Raw genomic sequence first — 13796 nt, 5'->3', positions numbered from 1 at the left:
TAATCTGCAAGATCACTTCACCTTCATGGCTGACGGCCATTACAACCTTTCCATTTTTAACAGAACAAGCCTAATACAAAGTTTACGCCTGACAGTGACGCTATGTCGCTTTTGGTGCTTTTCCCATTGGCAAGTAGTACCAGGAACTTGGCAATGAGAGCAGCCTCTTCAGGCCCAGAGTCAGCAGTTTATTTGCATGTCAAAAAGAAGGGACATTCCTTTTAGGACAAAATTGTCTTGACAGAAAGGATAGTGAAGTGGGAAAATAACATTATTGTGCAAATACTTGCCAAACAGTCTATGTTCTACTTATGTTCCATTTGTGTGTTTGTTTGTTTTTTGCAGTAATCTCCTGTCGAACCCATACATATGTGACTGTCACTTGGCCTGGCTTGGTCAGTGGCTAAAGAAGACCAGGGTGGTGAGTGGAAACCCTCGCTGTCAGAGGCCCGCCTTCCTCAAGGAGATCCCCATCCAAGACGTGGCTAACCCTGACTTTACGTGTGATGGTGAGGCGCCGAGCTCTGAAATGTACATGTTTTGTTTTTGGCCCATTAAAACATAATTCCGAGTCTTCTAGCACAATGGTTCACTGATCGTCTCAGATCTCTAATATTCAGGGATTTATTTTTTTTGTTCTTTATCAAACCAAGTTAAACCCCAAATCATTGTATCCATTTCAAGCTGCCTAAAAGTAGCGGTGTTCGAAAGTAAGTCATACGGGGTTCAACTGTGGTTCTGCTCTTCCACATCTTGCACGGACGTTTGAGCGGTTGTAGCTATGGATAAATTAAAACAAATACAATAGACGAATGGTACATGAGAAGTTGGCTTTTTCCCAACAAACGACTTGGAAAAATAGATTGGAATGTCGCTCAAGTCAGAGTTCCTAATGGATTAGATGAAGTAATATGACGTCAAACAACGTTAGTGGCCAAAGAGACACACTAAAACACAACAGAGAAACTATATCTTCATTTATTTATACTTGATATTTCCATTTTGCACAATCAGTTCTGCTTTGAGATGAGTAAATTAAAATATCACCAGTACATGCAAGTTTTCAGTAATCATTTAAAAAAATAAGTTAAGGCTGCCACGAAAAATGTGGTTTGTTGTCAGGAGTGCTGATAGTCAAACTAATTCACAAACAAAACAAATACCATATCGTGGTTGTCACTGTTTACTTTACACTGGAACATTTTGAGGTTGGACATTGTAATCCCTAAGAAGGATATTTCTGATTTCCCAGCAATGTTGAGTGCATCATAAAAAAGATCATGTTCTCATAAAAAAAAAAGGAAATTGAAATGATCAGGATGTAATTGTTCACATTATGTCATGATGTGCCGATGGGTCTCTGGGTGAGTACTCAACTTGAACAAACTGGGCATCGGTTCAGTGCACATTATGTCGTTTAACCAACTGTCCAGATGCTCACGTCCGTCTTTCGAGTCCCGCGTCTTACTCAATCCGCTTTGTCAGTCGAGTTGTAATTTTGGAGACACGGCGGCTCATATTCACGGCCCACATCCTCGAGAGGGTATTGCGAGGACAGCGTGATCGCCTAACCGCTGGCCAGCAGCAGCCTCCAATGACATCATGACATCACTTTGCGGTTCCCGCTCTGACGCTGCTGTTACCACGACAATACCTTCCCATCGCCACCAAGGCTGCTCGCTTTGGTCACCAAGGTTAATGCTATGGTCCTGCAGTTCTCTTCAACCAGAATTACTCTGATTTAATTTTCACTCCTCTGATAATTTCCTGCGCTGCTAACTTTATTGAAGTTCAGCTTGGAAAGTCATTAGCTGGTTTGGCTCCAGTAAAAGGTTAGTGAAATATTTGAATACATATGAAGTCATGTAAATGCTATTGAAGTGGTTTAATTCACATTTGAACACTTGCATTTCAGTCATTGGGTGGACTTGATGTGTAAATCAGACCTGAGAAGTGCAGTTGCTTTTACGGATGGTGTGACTAAATGGGTAGAGTAGGCAATCAGCAGCTAAAAGTTTGCTGGTTTGAGTCCCGATTCGGCATGGGCCTGTTAAAATTTTCACGGTATACCACGAGGCCCCCACTTCCCAACCCCCGCTTTTGGTGCAAGCAGTCAGTGAGCCCTACGACTTTTCTCTTGTCAAAAAAGTCGGCTCGTTTGGGAATTTTTCACCGTGGCTTTGTAGTTGAAGGATATGCAATACCTGCTAACTAAGAGTGGCCGTTAGAAGAGGCAATACAGTGGACCCCCGCATATTTGCGGTTAAGCCTTCACGATCACCTACTTGCAATTTGTTTTTTTAGTGGGAGGTAACTATTGCCCATTTTCCATTATATGCATTTTTTTTAATCCAATCTCAATCTTATACGTGTCATTATGGCCCCAAAGAAGAAAGAAAGCTGGGTCTTCAAGCGATTTTATTTTCATGTATTTTAGTTTCTTTATACGAGGTATGTCGATGTAAATTTCGATTTTAACGCTGAAATCGGACTTACGCGGAAATTCAGGTTACGTCGCCAGCGTAGGAACGGAACTCGTTCATAAATTGAGGACTTCCTGTATTGAACACACATTGTCAATGGGAATGTATCCACTGTGAGACTGCTCTTCCCAACAGCCTTCTTAACCTTTTAATGGGGTGAAGCTCTCATTGAATTCAAACATTCAACCATTATCTGAGTAGATTACAAGATTGTTTTCACTGTATTGGACTCTTATATCTCTGTAAATGGACAATTAGCTTGTGTTCCTAACCCAACAGTCAGTTTCTGTCCAAGGTTTGTGCAAATTAAGGAGGCACGCTGCTTGAATTTCACTCAAAGCTGCAAAATCTTGCCTGGCAGTGACATCACCATACACAAAAAGCATGACCACTAAATATAAACCTATTTCGAGTGTCTCTTACACACATACACAGAAACTGGAGTTGCGTTATTATTGGCTCAGTGGCTCCTCCTCATTATCCTCCATTATGGTTTTAAGTCTGTTGGTTTTCACTCAATTCGAAGCACAGTTCAAGTGTTCCCATAATGCAACAAGCAGCACGACGTGAGCGAATGTGCGATTGTGTGTGTGTCTGTGTGTGTGTGTGTGTGTGTGTGTGTCATAGGAGGAAATGGAAGCCTCTCTCAGCCAAGAACAGCGCTCGCTTTTGGCTCTGATCCTTCCTAACTCATGAGTGTTGGAGGCCCATACAGTCCACCATGTGTTTTTGGTTGCGACCATGTGTTTGTAAGCAAGCTTAGGTTGGGTTTTCATATGTTACATCTGTGCTAGTTAGCACGCCTCTGAAGTCCTTATATTTGTGTGCGTGTTGGGTGTGTGATGTGGTAGGTGGGTGTTGGGGAAGTTGAAGACGTCCTTGTCACAGTCCTTGTTTGTTGCCCGCAAGTGTTGAACTATCTTATCAGCTTCTGTTCGTCTGAGATGAGATAATAAGACTTTATTGATTCCACTGTGGCGGCACGGTGGCCGACTGGTTAGAGCGTCAGCCTCACAGTTCTGAGGACCCGGGTTCAATCCTCGGTCCCCCCTGTGTGGAGTTTGCATGTTCTCCCCATGCCTGCGTGGGTTTTCTCCGGTTTCCTCCCACATCCCAAAAACATGCATTAATTGGAGACTCTAAATTGCCCGTAGGTGTGGATGTGAGTGCGAATGGTTGTTTGTTTGTATCTGCCCTGCGATTGGCTGGCAACCAGTTCAGGGTGTACCCCGCCTCCTGCCCGATGATAGCTGGGATAGGCTCCAGCACGCCCGCGACCCTTGTGAGGCGAAGCGGCTCAGAAAATGGATGGATGGATGATCCCACTGTGCGGGATTACCTTGTTGCAGCAGCATGAAGAGAAGGCACAAAGCACATAACAAAACGAGTCATAGTTGCCGATTCTATTGAAAGACGATATTGGTTCATTTAAAACGATACTATCCGAAGCGATTCATTGAGTTGAAATTGATTCAGTAACTTTTTAGCCCAAACTTCAACTAATTTGACTGTGAAATAAATACCAGACAAATATAATATTACATAAACATGGGGAACAACAGCAACTTGTTGTTTATAATATTTCAGCTCTGATTTTACTGCTTCGTCCATTTTTTTTCCTCGAAAAAGAGATGTTTAAATAGTGTTAGAATTATGAGGAGATCCTTGGGAATGAGATGTCTCTACTGTAAGGGATATCTGAACTCAAAAGGTTTGAGAATCCCTGTTCTAACCAGTCACACATGCATCTGTATTCATAATTTCTCACTCAACACCTTCTCATCGGCCATCCACCAGACTGGCCGGCGCCTTTGATATAAAAAAAAAAAAAAAAAAAAGTGTATAAAAAATTCGCACACACACACACATACTGTGGTGTCTCGGTCCATCCACTAGGGGCACTTCGGAAAGGAGTGTTTAGATGGTTGAACATAGATGGGATAAAATGAAGAAAAAAGACAAAAGAAGAATGTAGCATTGGAGAAGAATGTGTGTTGGTGGAAGCTGACTGCTGTGTGCTAACTGAAAGATAAAAGCTAAGTAAAAGGAATTACAAGCGTGTTTCTTGGAAATACGACACATGCACACTTCCATATAAAGTCTGCCTTGTGTAAATCCAATGCGTTTTTATCCTGGTATTTATACAATCGATTGATTAGCTTTTAAAGCGATTTAAATGAATATACAGTATTTTCGTCCAGAAGGCTATCTTGCTGAGCACAAATTGACGCAGTGTCACTGCAAATTTCTGAAATCATTTTACAGGCTCTTCAAGTTCTCCTTACGCAGGCATTTGTATAGGAAAGGCTTCAACTTAAATAGATGCGTCGTTCAGATAAGCACTCGTACGATATATGCAATATGTACATGACGTGTAAAAGACAAAGCTTTATTGCGCTGGTGAAGGTTTTCGCTAAAGTCTAAAGTAAGGTTTTATAAATATACACTCCACATGGGCTACATGGTCAATACTAATCTTTAAATGGGGAAAAACTCCCCTTGTTTCTTTCAGTGCCTTTAGCCTGTCTAAGATAAGATAATCTTTTATTTATAGTTCATCCTTTTTTTTTTTAAAGAGCTGGAGTTAAATTATGGCTGCAAGTATTGTCAAGATAATACCAGCTCAAGTAGTCCAAAGAAAGCACTAATGTTGCACATTTATCTACGTGCTAAGGATGCACAATTAGCCTTTAATGCTATCATCCTACCATAGTAGATAAAGTCAGTTTTAGACCAAAATGAGGCATCAGTAGCTAAAACTGATTCTGTTTTTTGGAGGGATTATTGTTTACCAGTGCACCATATTCCAGAATTGCATGTAGACTGATTCCATGGGCGCTTGAAATAGAACAATGAATTAAAAATGAATGAAAAACAATTGCTTCTCATGTCAGTCCGGGTTTGATTCCACCATCTCTTTTTCTCTCTCTCTCTGGCCAACATGTCCCCCGCTCCATCTTTCAGGTGGCGAAGATAACGGCTGTCTTCCTGCATCTGGCTGTCCTGACATCTGCACATGCTCAGACAGCGTGGTGCGATGCAGCAACAGAGGGCTGCACTCGCTGCCCAAGGGCATTCCCAAGGACGCCACGGAACTGTGAGCCTGGTGCACTCCCTCCTGCCAAACACGCACGCACGCAAGCGCGCACACACACACACTGTCCAAACACAAAATATACGCATCAATACCATTCTTACATTAAATTAAATGGTAAAAAACATAATTTGTGAGTCACTATAAAGCTTACAATTTTTAACTCGCAGCATAGAATAACACTAAATATTGTTTTATGCTTGTTGCTAGGCAAACTCAGTGATACATGCCCCATCTGCCAATGGGAAAACTGCAACACACACAAAAAAATGTTTAATAGAAAAATCTGCCCTAGGTGAACTGAGATTGATCTAGTGGGGGACTGAGCCCCACTGATTAAAAGGTTTCCAGATTTGGCAGATAAAATTAAGAGTATATTTAGCATCAGCAAGACAATTATTTTCACTTTAAAGGTAACCGAGAGCGCTGTTGTATGTGAAAATAATGCTTACCAGGCCCAAATGATGTGTGATCAGCATCGTGCAAGGGGTGATTGGTTTGTGCATATCACACTTACGGGGATGTTCGCAAGGAAGGGGAACGGGAAAGCCCCCGAGCACACTTGCAGAAAGCTGGACAGCCAAACCAGAAAGTGTCCATTTTTTAAAATTGCTTTCTAAACATCGTTCATGGTTTGCAATGTTACCACGCCAAACACAGATAAATGTGAAGAACCCAAGGTCAGCTTTGTGTGTGTGTGTAGAAAAACTTTGCCAAAACCATGCAAATTCGATTTAGTTTTTCTCACTAGCCCACTACATGAGCGAACTTTATTCATTTATTTTTAATTAAAAGTAGCAGTGAGTGTAATAATGGAGTAGTAATGTTGGCAGCTAAGGGTAGAGTAGATGGTATGAAAGATGTTTATTTTTTTAAATGGAGAGACTATCCCTTGTACAAAAGGTGAACGATGATATGCCCACGTACATTGTCGCCGCTCCCCGAACTCTGGAATGACTCCCACTCCTCGGGGTCAATAACAGTGATTAGGTATTGATCAGGCCCAAGAAGACACTCCATCATAGTGTCTCCTCAACCTACTTATGACCCGAGAGAAAGGAACCGGGACGAGTGTGTCATAAAGCACGTGTGTGTGTGTGTGAGTGTGCGTGTGTGTGTGAGTGTGTGTGTGTGTGTGTGTGTGTGTGTGAGAGACATTTTCCAAGATACCATGCGTGTGAATGTCTTCAAGTGCAGTTTTTTTTAGCATTGCTTCTCAAGCTACATATCCCAAACCCGAATTTTCTCTTTAAATTGTTTCTTTCATTTGTAAATACAGTAAGCCCCACCTACCACTTTTTTTTTTTTCTTTAATATGGTCTCTCTATATTATGGATTATGACCGATTCTGTGAATTCTAGGCTGCAATCTGCTATGTTCTGTTGTGGTGTTTCCTTTCAAATATATACTGAATAATACTGCATACTGTACTTTCATTGCAGTTATCTGGAGGGTAATATGCTGACTTCTGTGCCCAAGGAGTTGGCGGCCCTGAAGCATCTGTCACTGGTGTATGTACACATCATTGCTCACCCCCGTCTGCTAGATCCTCGTGCGGTTGACAAAGCACATGTGTCCTGTGTGTGTGTGTGTAGTAACTACGTATGTTTGCCTCTACAGAGACCTGAGCAACAACAGCATCAGCACAGTGGCGGCGTATACTTTCAGCAACATGACTCAACTGTCCACACTGTGAGTTATTACCATGGTGGCACAGTCACAAATGCATTATATATAATAAATGATTAGTGGAGGGAGGGGATCAGATTGCTTTGTCAAATTTCCATTTTCGACTACGTATCTCCATAATAGCTTTTGATGTGTTTTAAACTCCACTTTCATAATAGACTGGTCACTCCACATTGTTGATTTCAATTTGTTTTGCCGTAATAGTCCTTGTAGTCGCTTGACTATGTTGTGTTTAGGTTTCAGGTACCGATGCCACTTCTGTGGTCTGCCCAGTCGAACTTCTTTCTTGTCATTTCTCTATATTTCTCCGTAATAGTCCATTATTATTGTACAGTAAACCTTCGCTATTTGCAGTGATATAGGTACTGAGCCCTGCTGTAAATAGCAATTGACGTGCCCTCTAATAATGTTTATAAATTGACATTTATTTTAAAAGAAAACTCATCTTGCAATATTACCCTTTTAAAAAAAAAAAAAAAAAAGCTTATAGATGATTCGATTTTGGAAAAAAATGCACTTTATAACAGCAGCTCAGCAAAGCAAACACATACACATTTTCCAAAGACTTTCATAGCTTTTAATAACAACTCAGGCTAAACTTGGGTCCTCCCCGACACACAAAGATTTTAGTGCATAAAGATGTACCACTTCACAATACTTCCTTGACACCAATGACTGCTTTTCCTATTAGTTGCCGTTATTATTTTTGATTTCGAAACTTTTTTTATGGGATTATGTGTATCCAGAATATGTCGACTATGCACTTTTAGCTGTTTCCAAGCAGCGAAATGTTTCCTATTTTGTGCAGTCATGCTCGCTGACGCTAAGGGAGTCATCCAGTGCAAACAACTGCATCAGTTAGCCCCCAGAAAAACATCAACGGAACAGACTGTGATTTAAGTGCGTGGCTCAAGGGTGTCTTTACTGCACTGCAGGGGAAGAGGTAGCCCACTGCTTCCTTTGCCGTCTCACAAGAATTAAGTTGACAATTCTACGAAACGTTATGGACCATGATGTGTCGGACGTGAGTGCCAATGCGCCGTTGCACATAAGCAAACCTCTGCAGCAAAGCGTATAAAAAATTGCAACACAAGTACAAAATATGGCGGGCATGCGCCATTGAAGTGTCGTATTTTAGCCCTAAAGTGGTTTGTGTTGGGAGGTTTGGGTTTCAGGCGTGTAATTTCATATAAAAATTCATTTTCTGGAATACTTTTTCCGAGTATCACTGAAAATAAGCCAGTTTTCTACTAATGATAGGGCGTTGCTTTTTGTACGAAATCATACTAAAATGATGATTAGGACAGGCTGTACTTTTACATTTCTCTGTGAGAAGCCTGTTTTTACACTAAAAAGACACAATATTAGCTACATTAAACCAAAGAGTCGACAACACCGGTGTCAAACTGATGGCCCGGGAGCCAGATCCGGCCCGCCACGTCATTTTATGTGGCCCGCGAGAGTGTGCATCGACTTTGTGTTACTTGCTAAAATACCAAAATTGCAAATTGTCTTCACTTTTAAAAATATTGAGATATTGCAAGCATTTTTTTGTTACCAACCCCACTTTCAAAATAAAATTGATTCACACTGTAGTTGAACAGTTTTTACTGGCTTCTGATTTCAAAAGTAATTATCCATGAATTGGTGTATATGTAATAATATGAGGCAATCATACATTCATACGGGTTTGCAGCCATAACGGACCTCTGAGTGGAACCATAACTGTGATGTGGCCCACGACAAAAATCAGTTCGACACCCCTGGTCTACAGGAAAAAAACAGCCCCGTACATCGGTTTCACCCAAAAAACTGGGTGGATATATCAGGACGCGTTAAAATCTCAAGGATTAATGCACAACATTGTAAGAGGAAGCCAGATATTTTGGTTTGAAGCAGCCATTTAGGGTGAGTTGGGGCTTGTATTTTTACAAAATCCTCAAGCAGTCTCCATTGGAAAAAGATGTATTGTAATAGAGAGGCAGTCCATGTTATCATTCTCTGTTAATTGTTTAAACCGTAAATATACACAGTCTAATCCCAAAACACTTGAATATCATTTTCAAACTCATTTTACAACATTACCCTTAAAAATAAATTGCTGATAAGAGCTGCAAAGACTCGCCCAAATTTCTACGAACAACCCAGGCTAAACTTAGCTCCCCCCCGACACGCAAAGCTTGTCTCTCAGTCGAGATGTATCACTTCAATATAATTCCTTGACATGGGCATTTGTGACTACTTGTGGCATCTTAGGACGTTTCAGAAAGAGCACAAAAAAATGTGGACAAGTAGCTGGGTGAAGCAGAAACAGCAGAAAGCCGACGCTAAATTACAAAGCACTTTTGCCTATGCCATCAAGATTCCAATAATAACCTCAAATGAACCTGCTTTAAAGGGCCCATATTTTGACTATTTAGACCTCCTCAGAGTGACTCTCTAACATGGACTGAGTCTAAAAAATGTCAATTTCATTTCAAAAAGCATCTTGGTGTTGTCATACGAGTGTCCAGAAAAAGGCCCCTCTGAAAGCTACTTCTGTTTGACCCAGCTTTGTAGCCGCTTTGTCCATATTTGACTTTCCCCTGATTGGTTGCGTGTGTGTGGAAGACCCACTTGTGAGATCACACGTGTTTATGTTGACAGCGCTGACCCGGGAGCGGAAAGGGAAGGTGGAGGTCTTCGCTAGTGGCGTAGATAAGCTCGAGAAATTCAAATGACCTGATTTCAGGCCTCTCTGGAGAAAAACATCTGGAGCTCAGGAATGCGTGGACGATTTTGATTTCACGTTTACTGGGGCACCATAGAGACAATATTACATCCCAAATACTAGAAAATGTTGGTTTGGCAAAATACGGGAACTTTAAGTCACATTCATAAGATAAAATAAGAGATAGCATTATGGCATATGATCCAAATAAACAACACATGAATGAGAACTCTCATATATTAGGCCTATGACCTTCTGTATCTTCTCTCTCCAACAGCATCCTCAGTTACAACCAGATTCGCTGCATCCCGGTCCACGCTTTCGACGGTCTCAAGTCGCTCCGCCTTCTGTGAGTCACAAGCTTGGCCCTCGTGTGTCGCAGTGCTCTTCGCCGCGCTAGTTCTGAGCTAAATCAAAATTTAATCACCCACCCTTGGCGCCGTGCCATGTGCAAAGTATGTCGCAGCCGCCCGCTCGTTTGCTGTGCCGACATACCCGAAGAGAACAGTGATGAGCTCTCATCATCTACATGATCTGGCCACTCGATTCCTAATATGTCCCTCCGTCATCCATTCATCCATCCCTCCATCCTTCCTTCCTTCTGTCCTCTCCTGCTTTCTCGCCGCCCACCCAGTCTTGGGCTTGATGAATGGACCTTCAGTGTGTGTTTCTCTCTCTCATCCATCAGCTTGTCCACCCTCTGTCTCGCAACCCAAATGCACAGTGCGCCTTCCTTTTACCGCCGTACCGCCATCATCGCCTCTGTGCTGTTCATTGACAGCTAATTTGAATGTAATTGTTACATCTTCCAGCTAGCCTAAACAATACTAATGACTGTTCCAGATAACACAATTTCAGTGGTAGAGGTTTGTAGTCTCTCGGTTTATTAGCAATATTCTTTCACGTCTAATTGATATTAAAGACCTTCTGGCTTCATTACATTGAAAAGTGCCAGTAATTTGTGTCTGATAATAATAATGATAATATTAATAACAATAATAAGACTTCTAAAAGCATAGACCCCTTTTCGACACCCCTCTCCGTTTCAGTCGCTTCAGATTTTTCACTCTCTTTATTTCCTTTCTCCTCTTAGTGACTCATAAAATTTATTTTATGTGTCCCAACTACAATTATTTTGCCCATCTTCTGGCAGTTTTGGGCTGTTAAGGTGTGATTATTACACCAGGCCACCGTTACACTTTTAATTGCGTTGCCCCTGGAGCTCATTCTGTGTAGCAAAATGCACAGGTTTCATTGTGCAGATAGAGCTAACTGTCCCGGATGACTGCTGTAATTCTTGTTGTTTAAGAAAGAAGGCTGCCAATTTGAACAAGAATCATGCAATTTGCAAAATATGGCATGCTGCTACAAACTACAGTACTAACCTGAAGGAGACATACTGTACTTTTTTCCCGCAATTTAAATCTCTGAAATTATTCAGCCAAAATACACAAAGCATAAACAATTACAACTCAACCATTTTTAATACTACTCCGTTTTGATGCAAATGTGCCACTGCTCATCCTGCCCAAGTGTTAAATGCCAAGAACAGCAATTATTACCAGCATGGGGTGGAGGGGGTCTTTACCCAGCCTAGCTGTACGTCATGGGCAGAGAAACTCCATATAAGAGCACTCCCAGACATATTTTTGGATATAGTTCACCAAAGATTTACATTGGTACCCTGACTTAAGAGTGCCCCCAACTTCATTTGCAAGTATAAACAGATGTAACGCAAAAATATAAAAGCAAGCTCTCTGTGCAGGACTTTATTCTGTATTTTTTTTTTTTTTCATATTGTACTGATGTTGTATCCAATTCCATCCATCAGGGCAGTTTTGTTGTTGTTACTTTCTGTCCCTCCAAGCTCTCACCTGGCAGACGTTCACAGATTGTTTTCCTTTTCCAACCTGCCTTCCTGTCCTCCTTTCATTTCCGTTCATGTTGCCTTGGGGACTGCCCCCGCTTGACAACCTGTTGCCAGGCAGTCATCAGAGTCACTCCCTTATAACCCACAGCACCCCTCTGGACTGGCCTGTGTAGCAAGAGCTATTTGTAACTGACACCTAAACATGTACGAGTGAAGGTTTTGGCAGACACACATTTGTATATACGCTCATGGCTCACGTGTATGTACTGTAATGACAAACAGATATGTCTCTGCACAAAGTATACATACATACAGTATACATTTACAGTACATTTGTGTTAATCGGCAGCTTCAGATTTTTTGAAACAGACAGAAAAGTTCAAATGTGTATGTAAAATCTGTTACATTATTTATTTTAATATATGAAATAATTCAAATTGGTACTTTTTATTATGAAAGAATTAACGGAGGCGCAGGTGCAGTGTTACCAACTTGCCAACTTTCTCGCTAAATCCGCCGGCATTCTGACACCTCTTAGTGACTTTTTCTTCCCAAAAGCGACAATTCTAGCAACGTTTTCGTATGTTGTGGAGACATGAAATCACGTACCACTCTGCGCTTAATGTCCTCAATGAGCCCGTGAACTTCTCCGCCATCGCAAAGCACTCACAGGAGGTCATGTTCACAGTAGCCTCGCGCTGCAGTCTTAGCAGAGAGGACACCCACAACCTCCACGTCCAGACTGCAAATGAAATGCGCATATGCGAAGCTGCCGCTGTTTCCGTCTTGGTTTACAGAGCGAGATGTAAATGTTTCTTCACTGTCACACTAGAATACAGTAGATCACTGCATTTAACTCAAACACCGTTCTTCGGTCTTCTCCAGTCAAATTTGACACACAGAACAGAATATATTTTAATTAAAGAAAACAAACAAAAGAATCAACAAAGGTCATTTGCAGTTCTAATCATACTCAGCATTTTCTTTTTTTAGCTCACAGCTGGGAACACTGCGTATGTGAAAAGATATTTTTAACATACACGCTACACTTAAATAGCTACAAATACTATATACACAAAGTCCTACAGTATATCCCATACCGGCAGCAGCACCAGCTTCATTTCTGTGAACACAAGCTTTCTGTTTACTTTCTTTTATCCATAAATATTTTAGTTATGTTCCATTATAGACACGGGAGGTGGTCTTGTGCCGCAGATAATTTGAATAATTTATCGTGCTGTACAAGGCCGTCTGGCAGTGCGATTTACCTCACATGACGTCTATGGCTCAGTGTTTTTCCCATGAATTTTAACACTTTCATGGGATAAATCAAAAGCAGTTTCAGATCAACTTAATCTACAGGTAGCTTCATATTATTCCTGAGGTGGCTACCACAACTCTCCACTGCCCCCTCACTGTTGCATGTGCTGCTGCAAAAACCATAATTCAATCGACATTGTTTAATATTCTCACATGTTCTTTTCTCAGCACTCTCCATGGAAACGACCTCTCAACTATCCCGGATGGCGCGTTCAACCACCTCACCGCTTTGTCCCACCTGTGAGTACATCACCAAATGTGTCGGCGATCCCAACGAAATATTGGAAAGCTTTTAATTTTCTTAAACATGTGCAGGGCTCTGGGTGCCAACCCCTTGTACTGCAACTGCGACCTCCGCTGGCTCTCCCAGTGGGTGAAGGCTGGCTTCAAAGAGCCCGGTAGGAAAATGCATACAACGGTAAAAAGCTGTTTATGTGGAATATGTTTTTAAATAACGGAGTGACTGTTGACAGGCATTGCTCGCTGCACCGGACCCCCTGATATGGCTGAGAGGTTGCTGCTGACCACACCGCTCAACAAATTCCAGTGTAAAGGTGAAAAAAGCTGTTTCAAATGTGTTGTTGTTCTTATGCTTGTAGACGATTATGATATGTATCTCTGTGCATATAA

The 13796-nt window shown here is 41.5% G+C and overlaps 1 protein-coding gene across 1 annotated transcript in view; it reads left to right on the top strand.

The window, feature by feature from the left end:
* slit3 (slit homolog 3 (Drosophila)) overlaps positions 1-13796 on the top strand; it is a 234223-nt gene that overhangs the window by 181474 nt on the left and 38953 nt on the right. The window contains 8 exon segments of the mRNA XM_061685536.1: positions 346-509; positions 5448-5580; positions 7020-7088; positions 7198-7269; positions 10254-10325; positions 13335-13406; positions 13482-13564; positions 13640-13720. Coding sequence (XP_061541520.1) covers positions 346-509; positions 5448-5580; positions 7020-7088; positions 7198-7269; positions 10254-10325; positions 13335-13406; positions 13482-13564; positions 13640-13720 — 746 coding nt within the window.

The sequence above is a fragment of the Phycodurus eques genome, chromosome 9 (assembly GCF_024500275.1).
Source record: "Phycodurus eques isolate BA_2022a chromosome 9, UOR_Pequ_1.1, whole genome shotgun sequence".
In the NCBI taxonomy this organism is placed as follows: Eukaryota; Metazoa; Chordata; class Actinopteri; order Syngnathiformes; family Syngnathidae; genus Phycodurus; species Phycodurus eques.
Note: the sequence above shows the minus strand (reverse complement) of the source record. Positions and strands in the feature narration are given on the sequence as shown.